This window comes from Triticum urartu, chromosome 7 (genome assembly GCF_003073215.2).
Source record: "Triticum urartu cultivar G1812 chromosome 7, Tu2.1, whole genome shotgun sequence".
Classification (NCBI taxonomy): Eukaryota; Viridiplantae; Streptophyta; class Magnoliopsida; order Poales; family Poaceae; genus Triticum; species Triticum urartu.
Window position 1 is genome coordinate 640468242 of NC_053028.1, and position 19147 is coordinate 640487388.

A 19147-nucleotide genomic window follows, 5' to 3' on the forward strand; every position below is an offset into this window, starting at 1 on the left:
TTAGTACCGGTTCGTGGCATGAACCGGTACTAAAGGTTCGCCACGAACCGGTGCTATTGATCTCCGCCACGAACCGGTGCTATTGTACACATTAGAGCCGGCTGAAATTCAAACCGGCACTATTGTGCTTCACGTTTGACCCTTTTTCTACTAGTGCTTGGGTTCTATATATATTGGTTGCAAACTCTCGCCCTTTGGTCATTTAATTAACCGAACCCTCAAGATAACTTGGATATGTTGTCATTTAATATAGGCACATCTAGTTCTTGTATCAAACTGCAGATAGAGTATACGTAGATGGGTGCAAGCTATTAAATGTTAGTGACTGATTTCTGATAGATAGATAACAAGGATATGTTCTCCTTTAATGTAGGATATACCTAATTCTCGTAGATCATGATTATCAAATTGCTTGTGCAGGATATACCAAGATGCATGGCTGCAAATTGATTTCCTGAGTATTCATTGTGATTTTATTTTCCAGTTACTACCAAGAAGGAATACCTTTTCATACTCACTCTAACCGAGGATATACTCAGGTCATTAAAATGCATGAATTTTTGTTGTTGAAAATGCATGATATTATATATATATATATATATATATATATATATATATATATATATATATATATATATATATATATATATATATATGAGTCCAATCTGCAAATGCAACTTTGAGTGTTATATTCCATATGAATATGTTAAACAAAATAACAAAATATGAAATGATTTATGACAAATCTTGTAATATGATTTTAGTTCAATAAGTTACCAACTATATCTTTATATATGGATTGTTAAAGTAGTGAAGTTAGTTTGGCTGTGCTGTTTTCTGTGTCATCTATTTGTGAATTGATATATTTCAGCTTTTAAAAGTCGACTTCATATTTGTGTTGCATTGGTGAAAATACTATGCAAAAAAAATACATTTTTATATGTTACTGTTACATTTTCGGACAAACGTAACACTTTATGTGATGACTCATATAACATAATTGGTATATATTGAAGGGAGAATGCTTCGTTTAGACTGGTTAACACATTTACAAAGTGGATACTCTTTTAGTTAGATGATTCATAGATGTATATGATACATATACCGGTGTGTTGTCCTTGTCCAACCAGTTTCGATACTTCCGAAGTAGGATTAAGAGCGAAGTATGAAAGCCATGTATTAATTAATTATAGGTAGACTAGATAGGATGTTTTTGAGTTATTGCTGGTACATCGGCTCTTTACCGAGAAGTGTGTGTAATTTCAGATTGGCACTTCAACAAACTTGATGGGCTCAAATTGTGAACCTGAGAGAGTTGGAATGGAAGGGGCGCTGCCTCATGCTTGGTTTCCAAAACTGCGTCTGCTACTAATTCCTCGCTGCAACAGCATCAGGATAATCTCATGGATCAAACATCTCCCATGCCTAGAAGAGGTTTACTGATAAAGGACATTTCATTCAATCGATATATCGAGTTGATACAACCGCACTGAGCAAATGCCCGGCCTCTGCATAGCACGATACACACAGCCAAAACATCCAACATGACCAAAAAGAAAATATTGTTTTACAATAATAGTACAAAAGGCCGACCTAGAAGAGGTATATTTGGTTGAATTTGATTGCAGTAGTTGGCACACGGACCTTTGACATCTCCACCCGCGGCTCCTAACATGCCCCTACTGAAATGGGGGCTTTCCAAATCAATATGCACAGTGCGATTTGGCAATCTCAACTTTCTGAAGTTCTAATTTGTATTCAGGACCTTGTTATTGAAGAACGTATTTCCAACCCTGTTTCTCGTGAAAACACTAATTTCCCTAGCCAACAAATTAATCTTCCAGTTCCAAAAAAATAAAATATGTTTACTATTTTCTTATGGAGAACTTTGCAGTCAATGTCAGACAAAGACATCCATTGAGTCAAGCTCTTGGTAAAAACTAGTAGTTGGGGCGCGCCCGTGGCACGCCGCTTGAGGGGCATCTGGACGGTGCCAGGTAGATGAACGCCCTTTTTACTTTCCTTTTTGGATCAGGATAGCAGCACATGTACATGCAATTCTTGATGGAACTTATTGTATATTGGAATATCACCTGAGGAAGAAAAATGCCACGCCCACAATGATATAGCATTGACAGGAGCATGTTGTTGTTTGGCAACATAAGATACATTAATAGAAATTACACGCACATCGGCCCCGGGAGCGGTGGCAGGCCCTTGATGCCTCCCTCTAACCGTGCGGCTGGCAAAGCTGCGGCAGTAGCTCGTCGTCGCGGACGGCGACGACCCTCCAGGACACGGTGTTGAAGGAGGCACGAGGGAGATGTTGAGCTTGGTCTACAGGTCCCTTATGGCAGCCCTAGTCCTCTCGGCAAACTGCTCCGCACCGTTGGGGTCTTGGTTCCTCAACTTCCTTGCCTGCAAATGAGTTCCACTTCATATCTTTGGCATGACTGGTTCTGAGCTTCTAATGATTATATGAATTCTGAGAGAAGCGAGTGTGCTCGTTCAAACATACACTGACTTCCGGCTCACCTTGTGGCTCTGAAAGAGCTGGAATGGCTCCGGTGAAGGTTTACAGACGCCAGCTTGCTCGTGAAGATAGATAACCTGCTTCCGGTTCTTCTTTTCTGCAAGGACTTCTCCTCAGCAAACATTTGTAACACTGGTTATATTTATTCCAGTTCTTAAAAAAGCATGGGACAAATAGGAGAAAATAGAGGAATATCAAGGTAAGATCCTAGGAAAGGATGCCTCAAATTAATTGAATGCCCACTGAAATGAGTCAGACATATAATGCAATATGAAATAACATTCTTCAAATTGTGCAAAGGAACTACCTTTGTTGTCCCATTGGCTCGATAGACATCAAAGTAGTGTCAACTGATTCAGTCTCCGTCTATCTACAACGTTATTATATCCTGCAAGAAAAAGCAAAACTAATTATACCACCATAAGTTTTATACAAACCACACCAGACAGATATTAGATCAAAACGGACAAGAAAGCATCAACAAAGTTTAAAGATTCCACCCTCTAGATTAACATTGGACTGTAGACTTGACAGCGAAATTAGTTATTTGCAGCTTCTTTCCACAAAGTTTGCAAAAGTTACACAAAATAACCATTTTTTTAACATTGCCACTTTTTTAGAAGAACTCAAATAACCTTGTTGTTCAAATATGAGAAAAGTTATAGCTTAATGATTAACCAAAGTTCGTTTTCTTGAAAAGTGTATCAAACTTTTACGAGAAGGCATGTGCGCATTTATCTTGTCTCGGCACATTCGGCTGCCATGTTTCGTCATTAGTCTAACTCATGTACATCAATATGGGCATATGCTATAACATTATGATCTAATAGTAGAACATCGATCAAACATACGATACTATATCATTAGAGTTCAGAACCATCATAGGCATTGGTACATCTAACGAGGATATGTACGACTCGCCCTGGAGCATGGATGGGTACAATGCATTGTAGTTAATCCAAAAGCGAATACAAGCTAACATGAAGTGCTTTCAGTTTGGCTGGAAAAAGGGGCCTAATGAGGCCATGACTTGGCTTTGTCAGAAGCCTGTTGTACGCAATCGCAAGAAACGGCCAGCAGCAGTGCAATCCGGATACTCACGCCTGCAGTGATTTTGTAGCATTGCCACTAGACCTCTTACGCTTATATTCACATAAATCCAAGTGAAGCTGCATCAAGAAATATATTTCAGACATGAGAAGCAACAATAGTAGCTTAAGAAAAAAACATGTTACATATAGTAATATTTCCTTACAGCCTAATGGTACGAACAAATCAAAGTTGCTGGATTTGGCAGTGTAGCTAGAAGACAGAAAATGCAAGTTGACTATGATGTCACTGCTAAAGAAGCATAAATAGCATCTATGTCTAGTGAAAAAACAGAACAAAAGGAATTATCTTCATGTTAATCCATCTATATCTAGCATAATGATTTTGTAATATGATAGTACAATAGTATAATAAATGATCTTGTATGGCTACCGCATGAAGTATGGTGTAAAAAAAGAAGATTGAGTGAAATAAGTCATGTCGACATATAGTATAAGAAATCAATAAAAAAAGGATCATACATCATGTACACCAAACCGGGTTGATCTCCCTTCTTAGACATGATAATCACTTCCAAATTAAAGACCAATGCTTGCCTATAATTCTAGTTGGAAAGTAACCTCACTTCTAAGAAATCTGAAGGTTCTAATTTTCAAATAATCCACTCCTTGAATGTTCTCTCATGATTCTTGAAAGAAACCTTTGAGCTGGACAAGAATAGTAGCAAAAGTAAGTAAACATGAAAGAACAGATCAACTCAAGGTGCAGATGGGAAAGCAAGATCATTCAGTAAAACTGAAATATTTTTCAATCAAATGCTAATAGCCATATGACACAACCAGCAAGGTAAGAAATCGATCGGATCATGGAGGAGCTCACCCAGAGTTTAGGCCCGTCAATCTGGCCGTATGGACCCTAGATGTAGAGAGAAAGCATGCATGCTCTTCTTGCTCCCACAGAACCACAGCAGAGTAGGGGTTGGAGATCAACTAATAAACATGGAGAGATCCATATATGCCAATCAACTAATAAAACACCACCGGGGCAGCACATGCATACTTGGAATATGAGCATAAATAAAAGCAACTGCTAATGACAAAAAGAAATGACTTGATATTCAAACATTACGCCATCGATAGGTAGAATACAGAAAGTGTATCTGTAACAGTAGATGTTCCCATTGACAAAATGAATCGTGTTCCCATCTTCAATTTTCCTGCAATTTCACCTATTTTTCATGCCTCATTAATTATCTAGGGAATGAGACTATGATGAACAGGCGAGCACTAAAGTTTAATGCTAACAGCCTTCCACAAAGCAGATAACACCAGTAGCCAGCTTTTCAAGATCAATTAGCATAGCTTGTCTATCAGAAATAAATTGCATTACGAAAGCATTCCAAGACTACCTGGCTGTCAGAAATAAATTGCAGCAAATAACACCAGTAGCCAGCCTTTTAAGATCAATTAGCATAATTTGAAGAAAGCTTAGCATGCATATTGTATTCATCACTCTGTTAGAGCAAATTTTGGTTGGTTGCGGCAACAGCAGGTTGATGAATTTCATGTACTATCAGTACTGTGCAGGTGCATCCAAATCTGTATGATAGCAGAAGAATAATATAAGCAAGAAGACAGAGTACTTCCATGCAAAGAACCATAAAGAAAGGTATAAAATAGGAGTTTAAAGAGAATCTTTGATGAAAAACCTCACAAAAAGTGACCAGAAACTAAATCTTAGAACAGAGACAGATCTTGTGTCAGCATAATAAAAATAAACGGCTATTTGACTAATTGAACGACCAATTAGATAGAGCAAAACCTAATGTGGATAATAGCTAGTCATCTGAACGGATTAGAAGGCATGAGGGAAATTACATATGAAGCGAAGCAGTACATCTAATTATCAAGATTTTAATCCCCAAATAAACATTATAAAAGAACATGAGAATATCTCGTGGTCGCCTTCAATTGACAATCTGAGAACAAGATTTGCAAGAACATTTAGTATGCAGACATGTTTTTCTTTTATCAATTTCCTTGGGAGTTGGGTAAAGTAACTCTTGTTATATATAAGTGAACATAATTACGTGTAGTCCAATCAGTAACTAACAAGATATGCAAGTGAAGTGTCCAGGCTGTGCAAACTTACAGCCTGAGATGGTTTCTCACGTAGAAAATGCAACAAAAGCGACCTTTGCAAACACCAAATCATTTTGGCACCGCTGATTATTGCGTGCGTCGGGAGGGTTGAGGTGTGGCTGTTGCAACGGCGTACGCACGTCAATGCTTGCCATCGTCCAGGACCCATAGCAAACAGAAGAATCTTGCGCATCAGGACCCGCAATCCAGGAAATGGGAACAGAAAACTGAGATGCAGTTGAGTTTACCGACGAAGATAAAAGATTAGAAATGTCGTCAATAGAAGCTAAGCAAATAAGATTTCAGAAGGAAAGTAAACAAATAAAGTCAGTGTGGGTTACCTTTCAGTATCTGAATTAACAAACGCCAGCCTTTCACCCAAGACAAGATCAATGATTAGCTACGTAGCTACTCAGCTAGTGTTGAGGTCCATAGTACATAGCTAACAGATGACTAATCTTGATCCCCTTAGTCTGAACTATAACAATCTAATTAGAGTTGCGGTGGCAAAATAGAACCTCTCAGATGGTAACTGGGCAATGGAATGAACAGGTAGAATTTTAATTCAGTAGCGCACTTGTCGTTTTACACAAATTCATGGACCATGATTCAGCTACCGAGTCAACTTCAAAACCCTAGCTGTTTAGTTCTATCTGGTTTCTACTACATGGTTGACGTAATAAACAGAATTATCCTCTCTCTCTCTCCCTTTGTGTGTGTGTGTGTGTGTGTGTTAGATGCTGACCCCCAATTCATTCCATCCCTGAAACAAGCAAAATCATGAGTGCTGCAACCCACTTCTCAAACCAAACCCCCAAACAATGTACGAATGAGAGAAGGCACATCTAATCGTCAGTTTAATTCGCTGGAAGTGTGAGAAATTGTGAGTATTGTATAAACTACTTGGTTGGTCTTCCCATAATCAGTTCGTCCATTCACCCCAAAGGGAAATACCGCTATTTGCCTTGATTCCTGAACTGATGTGTAGCAACAGTGTTGTGAGTTTTGGGTGCCAAATCACCTAAAACCAAATAGATTTGAAGCAATGGAGACCTATGAGTGCCACTGCCTACCGACCATCTCAGCACCAGCATCTACTATTCTAGAACTGGGTTTAATTTCGAGCTCGAAAAACTTCCCCAACCCAATTTCCACTTGCTCCGAGTTCAGAGTGGTGAGAAGGGCAGAAGGCACACCCTATGGATGGCGTGGGATGGTAATCATGACGAAATGGTAAAAACTGGGGCGATGGATAGACGTGTTGGACCTGAGCAAGGTGGCGACGTCAGAGGAGGAGGACGAAGCCGGAGTCGTCGACCTCGAGCTCCTTCGTGCCCAGCTCCAGGATCTGGTCCATCTGCCTCCGGATCCAGGCCGGCACCGCCAGGCCGCGGGCTGTTTGATCCCAGTGTACGGGAAGGAAGGAGATGGCGCCCGAACCTGCGACCACCCCGAGCCTCCTGCGCCGGACGCCGATCTGGTCCAGGACTCGACTAGGAGGAGAGAAGCGGGGAGGAGAAGACGCAGGAGAAGCGGCTGAGCCGGCAACGCAGGGACCCAGGAGAGGAGGAGGCGAGCGGAGAGGGGATGCACCGGATCCCCACCAGGCACATCGACGAGAGCCGTGCTCCTTCTACAGAGGATGGGAACGGCGCAGGGCAGAGAGGAACGGGGAGGAGGTTGCGTGCGGGATTGGACTCTGTTTTGTTTTTGTCCCAGCGTTCTGTTTTGTTTTTGTCCCGACGATCTGTTTTGTCTTCCACGCTATGATGACGTGGCTATCGTGGGGAGGCGTCTTTGATGCGCAGCTGAATGGTTTTAATTATGGGGGTCATGAAATCCATTTCCCATTTATGATGTACTCAAACATAATTTGTCAATTTTCTTATTTTCTAATCTCATCGGATTAATGCGGACATATTAGTTTTTTTTTCTGTTTTTTTTGCGATGGAATGCGGACTGGCATGTCTTTGAATCTTACAAGCATGGCTAATAGAAAGAACAACGAGTTCATGACCATTTTCCTTTTATTATTTGCATCCAAATAAAGAACTCTTTATGCAAATGACACATCATTCTTTTTTTTATTCATTTATTTCTCCACATTATCAGACATCCCTTACAATGAATTTCTAGGTACTGCCTGGAGGTGGGGGTGCAGGTAGCGTTATAACAGGAACTGTGTAACCTGCACAAAAGATTTTCAATTTTCGCATCATAAGGATAATCATGAGCAAATATATAAGAAATAATGGCAAGTAGAAAACAGGCACATGTGTATATGCATAGAAATATGACGGTTACCAACCTGCACAGTGAGTGTGTGCACGCAACCCATTGCCGCATACATGTGTAGCCATGGCAAATTTGGCCAGACTGATCCTAGCCAGTTCACCAGTTGTGAATTTATCACAGACGCAGTGGATGTCTGTTGCTGCCCTTATCACCTGGCAACAGACGCTCCCGTGTAGAAGGGGGTGCTCGCCAACATTCTTCCCAATGTTCCTCCAGCATTCCCTCATCACCTTACTTTTATCCGCGAAGCAGTGATCTGCTTGTGCACGGTGTGGATATGAAGAGAGGGCCACAAAGACTAGGAAGCATAAAACTCCTATTGCCTTAACACTGGCCATCTTCTTATGTGAAATGGTATTATCGGTATGTGTTTTATGCAATAATTCAGCACCACTTGGGTTCTATATATATTGGTTGCAAACTCGTTCGCCCTTTGGTCATTTAATTAATCGAACCCTCAAGATAACTTGGATATGTTGTCATTTAATGTAGGCACATCTAGTTCTTGTATCAAACTGCAGATAGAGTATACGTAGATGGGTGCAAGCTAATTAACTGAACCCTCAAGATAACTTGGATATGTTGTCATTTAATGTAGGCACATCTAGTTCTTGTATCAAACTGCAGATAGAGTATACGCAGATGTGTGCAAGCTAATTAACTGAACCCTCAAGATAACTTGGATATGTTGTCATTTAATGTAGGCACATCTAGTTCTTGTATCAAACTGCAGATAGAGTATACGTAGATGGGTGCAAGCTATTAAATGCTAGTGACTGATTCTGATAGATAGATAGCAAGGATATGTTCTCCTTTAATGTAGGACTAGATCGGGACCGCGCCTTGGCGCAAGGGTGTCGGTCCCAATGTTTTGTTCAAACAGGTAATGCTAAGTTAGTAGTAATCCAGGTTCTGGCGCCATATTTTTATTTTGATGCTGACAGGTGGTGTCTGGCTCGACACATTACCCAGATGTAAACAAAGTACAAATCTTTGCAAGAGTAATCAAACATGAGATCGTCTTTATAGATAATGTAACTGTTGCCAACATATCTTGGCGCATTGTCTGGTCCATCCCATAGGTGCAGCATGCCTAATTCTAAATAATGACATAATGCCAGATCCAAAATAAAAAAGAGCAAAGTAGCTGCCTATGATAGATTGCTATTTGATTGGACATCATAAAGACCCAAGCAAGGAATAGTAATAGCCCATGTCAATAGGGTCACAACTATACATTCATTACAGAGGATAGAAGGTTCACAACAACTATACATTCATTATAGAGGATAGATGTTTAATATAACAGAAGCAAGTCAGAATCCAAAATAACAAAGAGCAGAGCAGCCGCCCTTTGATAGATTCTATTTGATCACAAAGGCATAAAGACCCCATTCATAGCATACAAATGGTTGTGCACAACAATAAGTTCACTACAATATACCAAAAGCAAGAGATACGTCATAACAACAGAACTACATCGAAAGGTGTAGCGGATGCCGATGCGTCTTAAGCTCGTAGCAAGCACGCAACTTCCCATGCAGAGTATATGTCCTGGCAAGAAGAGAAAAGGAGGTGGAGCACCACAATACATAATTTATAAGACTAAAGAGGACTACAATATCACAATAATTCGAAGGAGCAATTGTGCCTACTCATGATCTCAACAGATGCGACTTTGGTACATATATTTCTTCCATCATTTTTCATTTGAATAATCATGATCTTAAAATTATGTCGGTGCAGTTTGGTTATAATCAAATCAATCAACCAGCTATGCAAGTATGATAGTTATCAACAAAGAGCTACTAAAACCAAGGTATAGTCAACCTACAGGATAATTAAGGCCCTGGCTTTGATTAATGTAGTAGCCACGACTGACAGCCATGTCAACAACAATTTTCTACTTGATCTCCTAAAGAGTCTTGGTTCAATGATATAGAAAAGGTTACACATGTGAAAACTAACACCTTTTTAAATTAAAGCATGGGGTGGTAATATTTCACATACTTGTAAATTGCTTTCATATCATCTGGAATCTCTGTGATCTTTTGGACAGAGACAACTTTGTAGATAGTATTATTTTTCAGGACAGCAGACCAGATATAAAGTTCAGTAGTGTGTCGATTCGTTTCAAAGGATGCAAAGAACAAACTGCCGAGTAGGGTGGCTCACCCGCTGCTGTAGGTGTTGCTTGGAGGTGCTGGCAAATGGACGGGCAGGCCACCGGATCCAGCGCACGCGCAAGCTCGACGGGGAGCAGCGGTGCGAGAGCTTCGATGTCGCGGCGGCTCACCTCTTCCTCTTTGGGATCCTCAGCGCACACCTCGTCTTCCGCCGCCAATAGAGAACTACAGACTATACGTATACAATGTGATTGGCAAGAGCTAACACTAAGTAGGATTAGTTAACTACTTTGATAACCATCACAACTTGCCAACGTTCTTAGACTATCCAGATTTCTGAAAGTAAATACCATGTGTAATTCATATAAATTTGCATCACCCAGAAATCTTTGATGTGTCCTTCAAGAATATTAAAGCGGCTGAACTGGGCAAGAATCTTCCTTCAAGTACTTCCAGAAGGAAGATTTCAATAGCAATCTTGGAATAGTTCTGATGTGATATATTTGAAACCTTCAAGCACCATTTTTGCTAATATAACTGAAAGCTTACCAAGAAGAAAAATACTAAAATCAACTTAGATTGCCAGTCAAATGTACAGCCCAGCCATGATTATTTTTGTAGCAGCGCAAAGAACTAAAAGGTGCCACTTCCATGCAGCCAATAATTTTAAATTAGATGCCCAAAACATATGTGGATTAAACTTCCTTAAAATAATGGTGATGCAAGCCTTCCTAATGCAGTTGCGGCATGGCTTGCTCAAATTCTCGCTTCTGGCTTACCTCCTCCGACCAGTTAGATTTATCATTTTTCTTCATTTATAAATACCCATAGTGACACAACAACATCTCGACTATGCTACAGCTATCACAGTGGTCTACAAATTACAGATTCGTATATGTATTTTGTTGTCGCCTCAAGTAGTTTTAGATTAAAATCCTGATCCAGAACTACAGCTAAACTGGAGCGAGCGGTAGATTTCTTAGTCTGGTAATCTGATTTGGTAGTGCTTATACATCAAAAATTTGTTTATCGACAGAAAAACTATGTTATGCATTATTTACAAAAAAATTGTTTTCGTATAGGGTCAGAAATACATTTCAGCATCCAAAGCAATAAGAGAGAAATAATTTCAGTATAATCAGTATAGAGCAACAATATCTGAACTTCTTGTCAGTCAAAAGTAATAATATATGGAGATAATCTATCTTGCATGTGGCGCAACATTAAATTTAACAGATCTCAAAACCAGACATGAATGTACTGAGTATAAAGGACATACCAGAACCATATATGAAGTAGAAAGGAAGACGCTGAAGTGACAAGTGGGTTCGAGCTAGGCACATTTCAACTTTCTGTAGTCAAGCTGGAAAAACACCATAGTTGTTCACCATTTATCATCAATGGAAAGCAGCCATATGCAACGCAGGAATCATAATCATATTTGTTCATATCCATAGACAAATACAAAGCAGAAAAATATCAAAGAAAAGCAACCGTATGAAATGCATATCACAAGACACGGGATTTCGGTCAAGTGGATTTCAAGGGACCTCCATTGTGCAAAATGATAAGGAATTGAGCTTGACATATGAGAGAGAGGGAGAAGGAGAAATGGACCTGTAGATCATCAGCGGTACGATGTCCTTAATGGCACCATCTGGTACGTGGTGGTGGCGGCTTGCACTCTTCCTAGCCAGTACCTCACCAGGTAAGGCAAGTCATGACCTTGTCCGGCTCTAGCAGCGACCTGCAAGCCAAGAAAATGGAAAGATCAGCGGTCACACACACAGAGGCTTTGTAATGGTTATTGATTAGAGTCATTTCTAATTAGGTGGCTTCGTAATGGTTATTGATTAGAGTTATTTCTAATTAGATAAAACACTGAACCAGTACAGAATTTTTTCAAATCTGTACTTTTAAGAGGAAAAGGAAGATCACTCAACATATCATTATATCATAATACATTCTCTCATTGGTGCACAATACTCTTTTAAGACAGAACTCAAAAAGTCAATGGTCAGGCAAGATTACCGTTTAGAAACCATCGAGAGATTAGCCAAAACTCAATAGTATTTGTTCTGTATAGGCAGCAAATAATAAAAAGAATTCCGCGGTAGTTTTAGTTTTGTTTCCCACAGTTTCTATGCGGGCTGCCAATACAATAGTCAACGCGTGAGTGGTGATCCCGATGGGGCACAGAAGAGCAAACACAGAGAAACAGAGTAACAATTTAAAGCTAGAAAATCCCGTGAGTGACTTTCATAATGCAAAACCGTTGGAACTAAAAACACATGTTATAGTTTGAAGCAAAGAAGCAACATAGGCATCAGAGCCATCATTGTTTTAATTACTAAAGTGGCGTCAAATAAAGAACCCGCAAAAATGGCACACCAACAATTCGTCAAGCAGCTTTGGCTCATTACACTCGGTCGCCAACACGATATAACCCTGAGGTATTATTTTACTTACATTCTTAGTGAACTGATGACAAATCAAAGAGATAAAGTTGTAAATTGCATATAGTTCAAGAAATATGAATTGTACAAAGCAACTCACTAATTTGAGATGTGCTTCGTCCTTTGAAAGCAAAAAAGGAGAAAGTTTTTGAGCTATATTTTGCAGGACAGGCAAAAAGAATTAAATTTGGTTCAATTCAAAGTTTTTTATATCGGCATCAAATCGTTGCTCACATTCCTCCCAACGAAGACCAACAATAACACACAAATGTTAAAATGGAGTGATTACCATGGCAACAACTGCCAGAGCCCCGATCCTATCCATCCCATTCATTTGGATGTATATACAGGACGTATACGGGCATGCTGTCCACAAAGTGTAAATTATAATATTTACAAACATAATAACAAATTTAAGTAACCAAGAGAATCCGGCATATTAGAAGCGCTCACGGTAAATAACATTTTTGGTGTCTCAATTGCAGATCTTACTTCAATTTCACTAACTGAATGGCCAACAACAAGTATTTCGCTCATTTATCTATAAGAATATACATAGTTTTCAAGGGTTGTATCCTTACATAATCATTTGTATCTATCTTCTAAACCCCTTAAAAAGAAAGATAGGAAGAATAAGTTTCCAAGAGTACTCCATAAACTGGAGCATGCCAAACTATTTACTCGCCATGGCATTTTCGTCGTTTCACTCGCACGGGATATAAAAGGCCGGCTCCGCCCGTGGTGAAACCCTAGCCAGCTCCTCTCCCGCTCGCTCCGCCTCCTCCTCCCCACCCGCGCCTCCCTCTCCTCCTTCCCCGCTGCCGCCCGGCCTCCTCCCCACCCGCTGCTGCCCGGCCTCCTATCCACCCGCGCCTCCCTCTCCTCCTTCCTCGCCGCCGCCCGGCCTCCTCCCCACCCGCGCCTCCCTCTCCTCCTTCCACCCCCCGATTTGGCACCGCCAAACCCTAACGCCCCGCCCCGGCCCCGCCTCCCACGGGGGGAAGGAGGAATGGCGAGGCGAGGTAAAGGCGGCGGCGTGGGCGGTGTGGCCCAGGGGATCGGCCTCCTCCTCCCCTACGCCTCTCTCCTCTGCCCCCAGCGGATAGTCACGCCGCTCCTCTTCCTCTCCCGCGTCCGTCCCGTCGGCGGCGGCGACTTGCAGGCAATAGGTGAGTCCCTGTAGGGGAGAGAGAGAGAGAGAGGATGAGGGCGTCTCGCGCTCGCTTGTGACCCTTAGCCGTGGCTAGGGTTTCGGGTTGGGCATTGCCTTCGTCGCCGGCGTGGCTCTGGTGGACTCCGGCGGCTCCTCTTCGTCTCCTCCCTCGCCCCCACGCGAGGCGAAGAAGAAACGAAGCAACTCACCTGGCTCCTCAGAACTCAGGCACTTTTGTATTTTTAGGACTTGCTCATATATTTATGTCTAGCTAGGTTCCTGCAAACTGGGTTTAAGAGATGTCTAGATCTAGCTAGGCTCCAATAGAGTAGATTTTTTTGATGTCCTTTTAGGTTTGTTGGCTACCTTGGCTGTTTTTGCATGGGAAGTTTGTTTGTTCCTATCCAATAGATGTTCATATCTAGCTAGATTCCAAGAATGTTTTGTTGTCTTTCTTAAGTTGTTTGGTACCTTCTTTTTTCTTTGGTGTTGATGGGGGCAGATTTATCATATAGTTCTTTTGCTATTTGCAGATAAATCTTTTGTTCTATATAGAAAAACTAAAACTACTCCTTTTAGGCTATCTAAGGGTCTGAAGTGACTAACATTGTAATTAGCGTATGTAAGTATTTATGCTACAATGCTCCCATTTTTTCCAATCATAGCTCTTGCTCCAAAATGCACTTTCAAAGAGGTGGTTGAGGCAGAGGTTGTTCTGCTATGCCCCTGAACGTTGTAGTGTCGGGCTGCATTATTTTCTTGTTTTGTATTCTTACTATTCTGCCTCCCCATTTGAAGCTGCTTGAATCTAGGGTGATTCTTCCTTTTGTTTACATTGTAAGCTCTTTCGCCATAAGTTGACTGCGGTTTTTACCACATCTGCTAGGATGGCTTTATTTTTCTTTTCTGGTGGGGAATGCAAGGATCGGGTTAACTATTTACTTGCAATCAAGGACGTCGTCAACATGTAAGTTCAAAAGAACATATTTTAACATATTCCTGCTATATACATTTTATTTCCTCTCTGCTTCCTTCAAAATCAACGATGGAGACCTTGGCCCTCTCCGATTTTGAAGGAACCAGAGAGGAAATATACAAAGCATATAGCAGCAATAGTTAAAGACGTCCTTTTGAACTTACATGGCTATTTTTTCTACAAACATGCCAATCTACTTCCATCGTACCGACCTTAATTTGTACCTTCTCATAGATGTACATTTGATTTTGAGTAAGTAGGGAGGCACTATACGATAGCATACAACAGGAAATAGTAAAAGATTGTTACCATCCATGGGACTAACAAAAAATAGAAATTAGAATTATCCGATTGTCCTTATCATGCAAGTTGTAGTTGCGAATGGGACTAACAAAAATTAGAAATAGCATGTGAAAGGATCAATATGGTTGACTAGAGGGGGGGGGGGTGAATAGGCAACTAACAATCTTTAACTTTTCTTTAGCAATTTAAACTTTGCATCAAAGTAGGTTGTCTAGATATGCAACTAGATGAGCAACCTATATGATGCAACACGAATAGGAACACAAGCAAGCAAGATATATGAAACAATAAGCTACACAAGTAAAGGCATGAGATAACCAAGAGTGGAGACGGTGGAGACGAGGATGTGTTGCCGAAGTTCCTTCCCTTTGAGAGGAAGTACGTCTCCGTTGGAGCGGTGTGGAGGCACAATGCTCCCCAAGAAGCCACTAGGGCCACCGTAATCTCCTCACGCCCTCACACAATGTGAGATGCCGTGATTCCACTATTGGTGCCCTTAGAGGCAGCGACCAAACCTTTACAAACGAGGTTGGGGCAATCTCCACAACTCAATTGGAGGCTCCCAACGACACCACGAAGCTTCACCACAATGGACTATGGCTTCGCGGTGACCTCAACCGTCTAGGATGCTCAAACACCCGAGAGTAACAAGATCCGCAAGGGATTAGTGGGGGGAATCAAATATCTCTTGGTGGAAGTGTAGATCGGGGCCTTCTCAATCACTCCCGAACAAATCAACAAGTTTGGTTGGCTAGGGAGTGAGATCGGGCGAAAATGGAGCTTGGAGCAATAATGGAGCTTTAATGGTGGAAGAGGTGAGTCAACAGGGAAGAAGGAGACCCCTATATAGTGTGTGGAAAAGATCCAACCGTTACCCACCAACCAGCCCGCGGCCAGCGGTACTACCGCGCCTGGCCAGCGGTACTACAGCAAGGCCGCGCGGTACTACTGCTTGCAACCAAGCGGTACTACCGCACGGCAATGCGGTACTACTGTACCGACCCACGGTACTGCCGCGACCCCAGCACAGAAATAGACGCAAAGCTGGGGGCGGTACTTCCGCATGCGCGGTACTACCGCGCCCCCCCATGCAGTACTACCGCAAGGCAAAAGTCCCAGCCAGGGGGAAGGGGAACTTCCGTGCCTACTTCCGCAAATAAACGGAAGTAGCAAAAACCCGACACAGTAGTACTACCGAGGGGTGGTACTACTGCCTGACCGCATAGCGCGGTACTACCGCACGGCGAAAGCGGTACTACCGCGGTAGGTGCGGATGTAAAAAATTACATCCGCTCCTACTACCGCAAAGGGGGCGACACTAGCCTGGTGGGCAGTGGTAGTGCGGCTCCAGGGGAGCGGTACTACCGTGGGCACCAGCGGTACTACCGCGCCACCGCGCGGTACTACCGTGGGTGCCTACGGTACTACCGTTGATCCAGGAGCAGTACTACCGCAACCACAACAGCAGCCAGTCAAAGGAGGCAGGAAAACGGAGGAAGCTCCAAGGAAGAGGGAGGGGATAAAAGGAGACGTGTACGTGATGATTCCACCCAAACCTTTCCAACACGGACCCCCTCTTAATAGTACGGCTTTCCTACGACTCAAATCCACCAAAAAGAAACGTAGAAAAGACGCCGTCTTCGTCAGTCTTCGAGGGGCACCTAATCGTCTTGTGCCTAGAAAAGAAGTGTCTGGAATACTCATAGCACACGATTAGTCCGCAAATGCGTTGTCATCAATCACCAAAACACTTAGGGATAAATATGTCCTTACAATCTCCCCCTTTTTGGTGGATTGATGACAAAACGGGATTTGCACAAGGAAAATACTATTAAGTAAATGCAAACCCCTCCTCTCTATAATATAGACGGGCTCCCCCTAAATGTGTGCCACCTAGATGAGCACGAATAGGAACAGAGCTCCCCCTATATTATAGAGACAAGGCATATCTATCACTAGACAAGATAGTACAAACATAAGATAACTAAGATAGATAGAGTGCATATGTCTTACACCATATGGAGGATAGGTCTCGAGGGCACAAACCAAACAAAAGCAAACGAGGCAAACAGGTCCAAACGACAAAGCAAACAAACACACCAAGCACGACACAACACAAATCCCTACACTCTCTCCCCCTTTGGCATCGAGACGCCAAAAAGGCAGAGAGGACACCTACACACACGGGGTGGCTCAGGCAGAGAAGTCGTCTCACTGCTCCTCGTGCTCCTCGTCAGACTTAGCGGCGGGGATAGTCTCCTCGAGGTCATCCTCTGAACTGGTCCACTTGTAGCCCTGCTTTGACATCTAGGCAGCCTCAGGTGTGATGACGTCCTCAGACCCGCCAGACACATCCTCTCCAAAGAGCCTCATCACCTTCTTGTCACGGCGGCGACTCTCCTTGTCAGTCACGTGAGCCCTGTACTGTCCCTTCGCCTGCATGCAGAAGAGAGTCTTCATCTTGTCCTTCAGCTTCTTGGCCCATGATGGCTCAGAGGAAGAAGTGGTGGACCTAGCAGCACGGTCCTCAGCAACAGTCTCAGCAACAGCAGCCTCCCCCTCACTAGCAGCCCTCCTAGCAGAAGATGCCTTAGCACGGGTAGTGGTGTTGGCCCAGTTGGGCTTGACGCGGAGGCTTATGGACTCATGGCGAATCCAGTCTGGAGCAAGGAACTCATCACCTGGATACATCTTCTCCCAAGTGGTGGAGAGCAGCAGAAACAGGTACGGTCCATAGATAGGTACCTTGCGAGTGAACACCGCAAATCGAAGCTCACACCACATGATGTGTGAGACATCAAGTGGCTGAGTCTGAGAAGAACGTGCCTCTGCACACAAGAGCAACATGTCCACTAGATATGCATGTACCTTGTCCTTGTCGCCAATGCGTGGGAACAGAGTGTTACGGAAGATGCGATGCATGATATCCAGAAAGGAGTTCAACACCCAAGATGACTTGCCATTGGGGAGTACCTTCTCAACAAGGAAGGGCTGAAGCTGGTTCTTGTTGGCAGACTCAGAGTTGGCATGGGGGCGAACGCCAACGGGGGTGTGAAGCCCGTCATCAGGAATGTGCAGCAGATCCATGAACTCTTTCCATGTAGCAGACAGCTGACGGCCATTGGTCATCCAGGTCATCCTCCGCTCCTCCCCGGGATGAAAGTACACTGAGGCAAAGAACTGATAGATGAGCTCAGGGTCATAGTCAAGGTGAAAGGAGATCACCAGCTCAATAGCAAACTGCTCCACCAAGTCCAGAGCCTCTCCAAAATAGTCACGAAACTTGTCCTTCCGCAGGTGATGCATGTCTATCCACTTGACATCCACGAAGGTAGTCTGCTTGTTCTTGATCACATCCAGATAGATGAGAGCCTGTTGCTTGGTCCAGAACAACTCGGTGCCTCTGAGGATAGCCCGAGGATTCACATAGGGATTGATCTTCCGGCGCTCGACATACTCAGTGGTTGAAATCTCATCCATGCCCTTAGCCGGTTCCTTTTGCTTGCTGGCAGTGGTCTTGACATTGCGCTTGGGGGCATTGGAGCCCTCTGGGGCTTCATCTTGGGGGTTGCGCAGACGCTTGGAGCCAGTGTCACGACTGGGATTGGAACGGCGAGAGCCACCACCTGAGACACAGAACGCAAAAACACCCACAACAGCCAAGAGAGATTAATGCAAAGACCACAACAAAGCAAGTGAAACAAGCAGAAAGCACACATGATAAATGCCTAGAGAGAGATTTGGTCCCTACGGTAGTACTGCCAAGAGCTGCGGAGCTAAGATAGTAGTACGTCTCTTAGACGCGGTAGTACCATGCAAGATCATGGTAGTACCGGGTGTAGGAGCGGTAGTACGACCTTAGCGTCACGACCGGCGCGGTAGTACCGCGTCTGCAGAGCGGTAGTACCGCATGGTACGGTAGTACCGCACCTGACGGGCGGTAGTACCGCAAGAGCGGTAGTACCGCGCATCGGGCACGGTAGTACCGCACCGCGTCAGATCTGAACTGGTTCAAATCTGAAAAAGCCCGCGAAACCACGACGGCACTACGGTTGGACAAAGCTACCACAAGACAGCATATCAAGTATGTTTCCTACGATTGTCCTTATCATGC

General features: G+C 43.1%; 2 protein-coding genes across 2 annotated transcripts; both read right to left on the bottom strand.

Moving 5' to 3' along the window:
• Positions 1-2840: 2840 nt before the first annotated feature.
• LOC125519269 lies at positions 2841-7744 on the bottom strand. The gene is made up of 5 exons (XM_048684130.1): positions 7731-7744; positions 6992-7447; positions 5735-5951; positions 4463-4572; positions 2841-3702 (listed from the first exon to the last, which is right to left on the bottom strand). Exons 1-5 carry the CDS (start codon positions 7742-7744, stop codon positions 3573-3575), a joined length of 927 nt encoding a protein of 308 aa, XP_048540087.1. The 3' UTR covers positions 2841-3572.
• An 8-nt stretch (positions 7745-7752) lies between these two features.
• Positions 7753-8376, bottom strand: LOC125526046. The gene is made up of 2 exons (XM_048691071.1): positions 8033-8376; positions 7753-7912 (listed from the first exon to the last, which is right to left on the bottom strand). Exons 1-2 carry the CDS (start codon positions 8355-8357, stop codon positions 7857-7859), a joined length of 381 nt encoding a protein of 126 aa, XP_048547028.1. The 5' UTR covers positions 8358-8376; the 3' UTR covers positions 7753-7856.
• Between the last annotated feature and the right edge of the window lie 10771 nt (positions 8377-19147).

Bases quoted from the DNA above. Each gene is read 5' to 3' on its own strand.
- LOC125519269 (XM_048684130.1), bottom strand. The intron at 4,573-5,734 runs GTAAGTTTGCAC...CATGTTTATTAG, and splicing joins GTGAGAAACCATCTCAGGCT to TTGATCTCCAACCCCTACTC. The intron at 3,703-4,462 runs GTGAGCTCCTCC...TTCTTGATGCAG, and splicing joins TTGACGGGCCTAAACTCTGG to CTTCACTTGGATTTATGTGA.
- LOC125526046 (XM_048691071.1), bottom strand. From the start codon at position 8,357: ATGGCCAGTGTTAAGGCAATAGGAGTTTTATGCTTCCTAGTCTTTGTG. The intron at 7,913-8,032 runs GTTGGTAACCGT...TCTTTTGTGCAG, and splicing joins TGCACACACTCACTGTGCAG to GTTACACAGTTCCTGTTATA.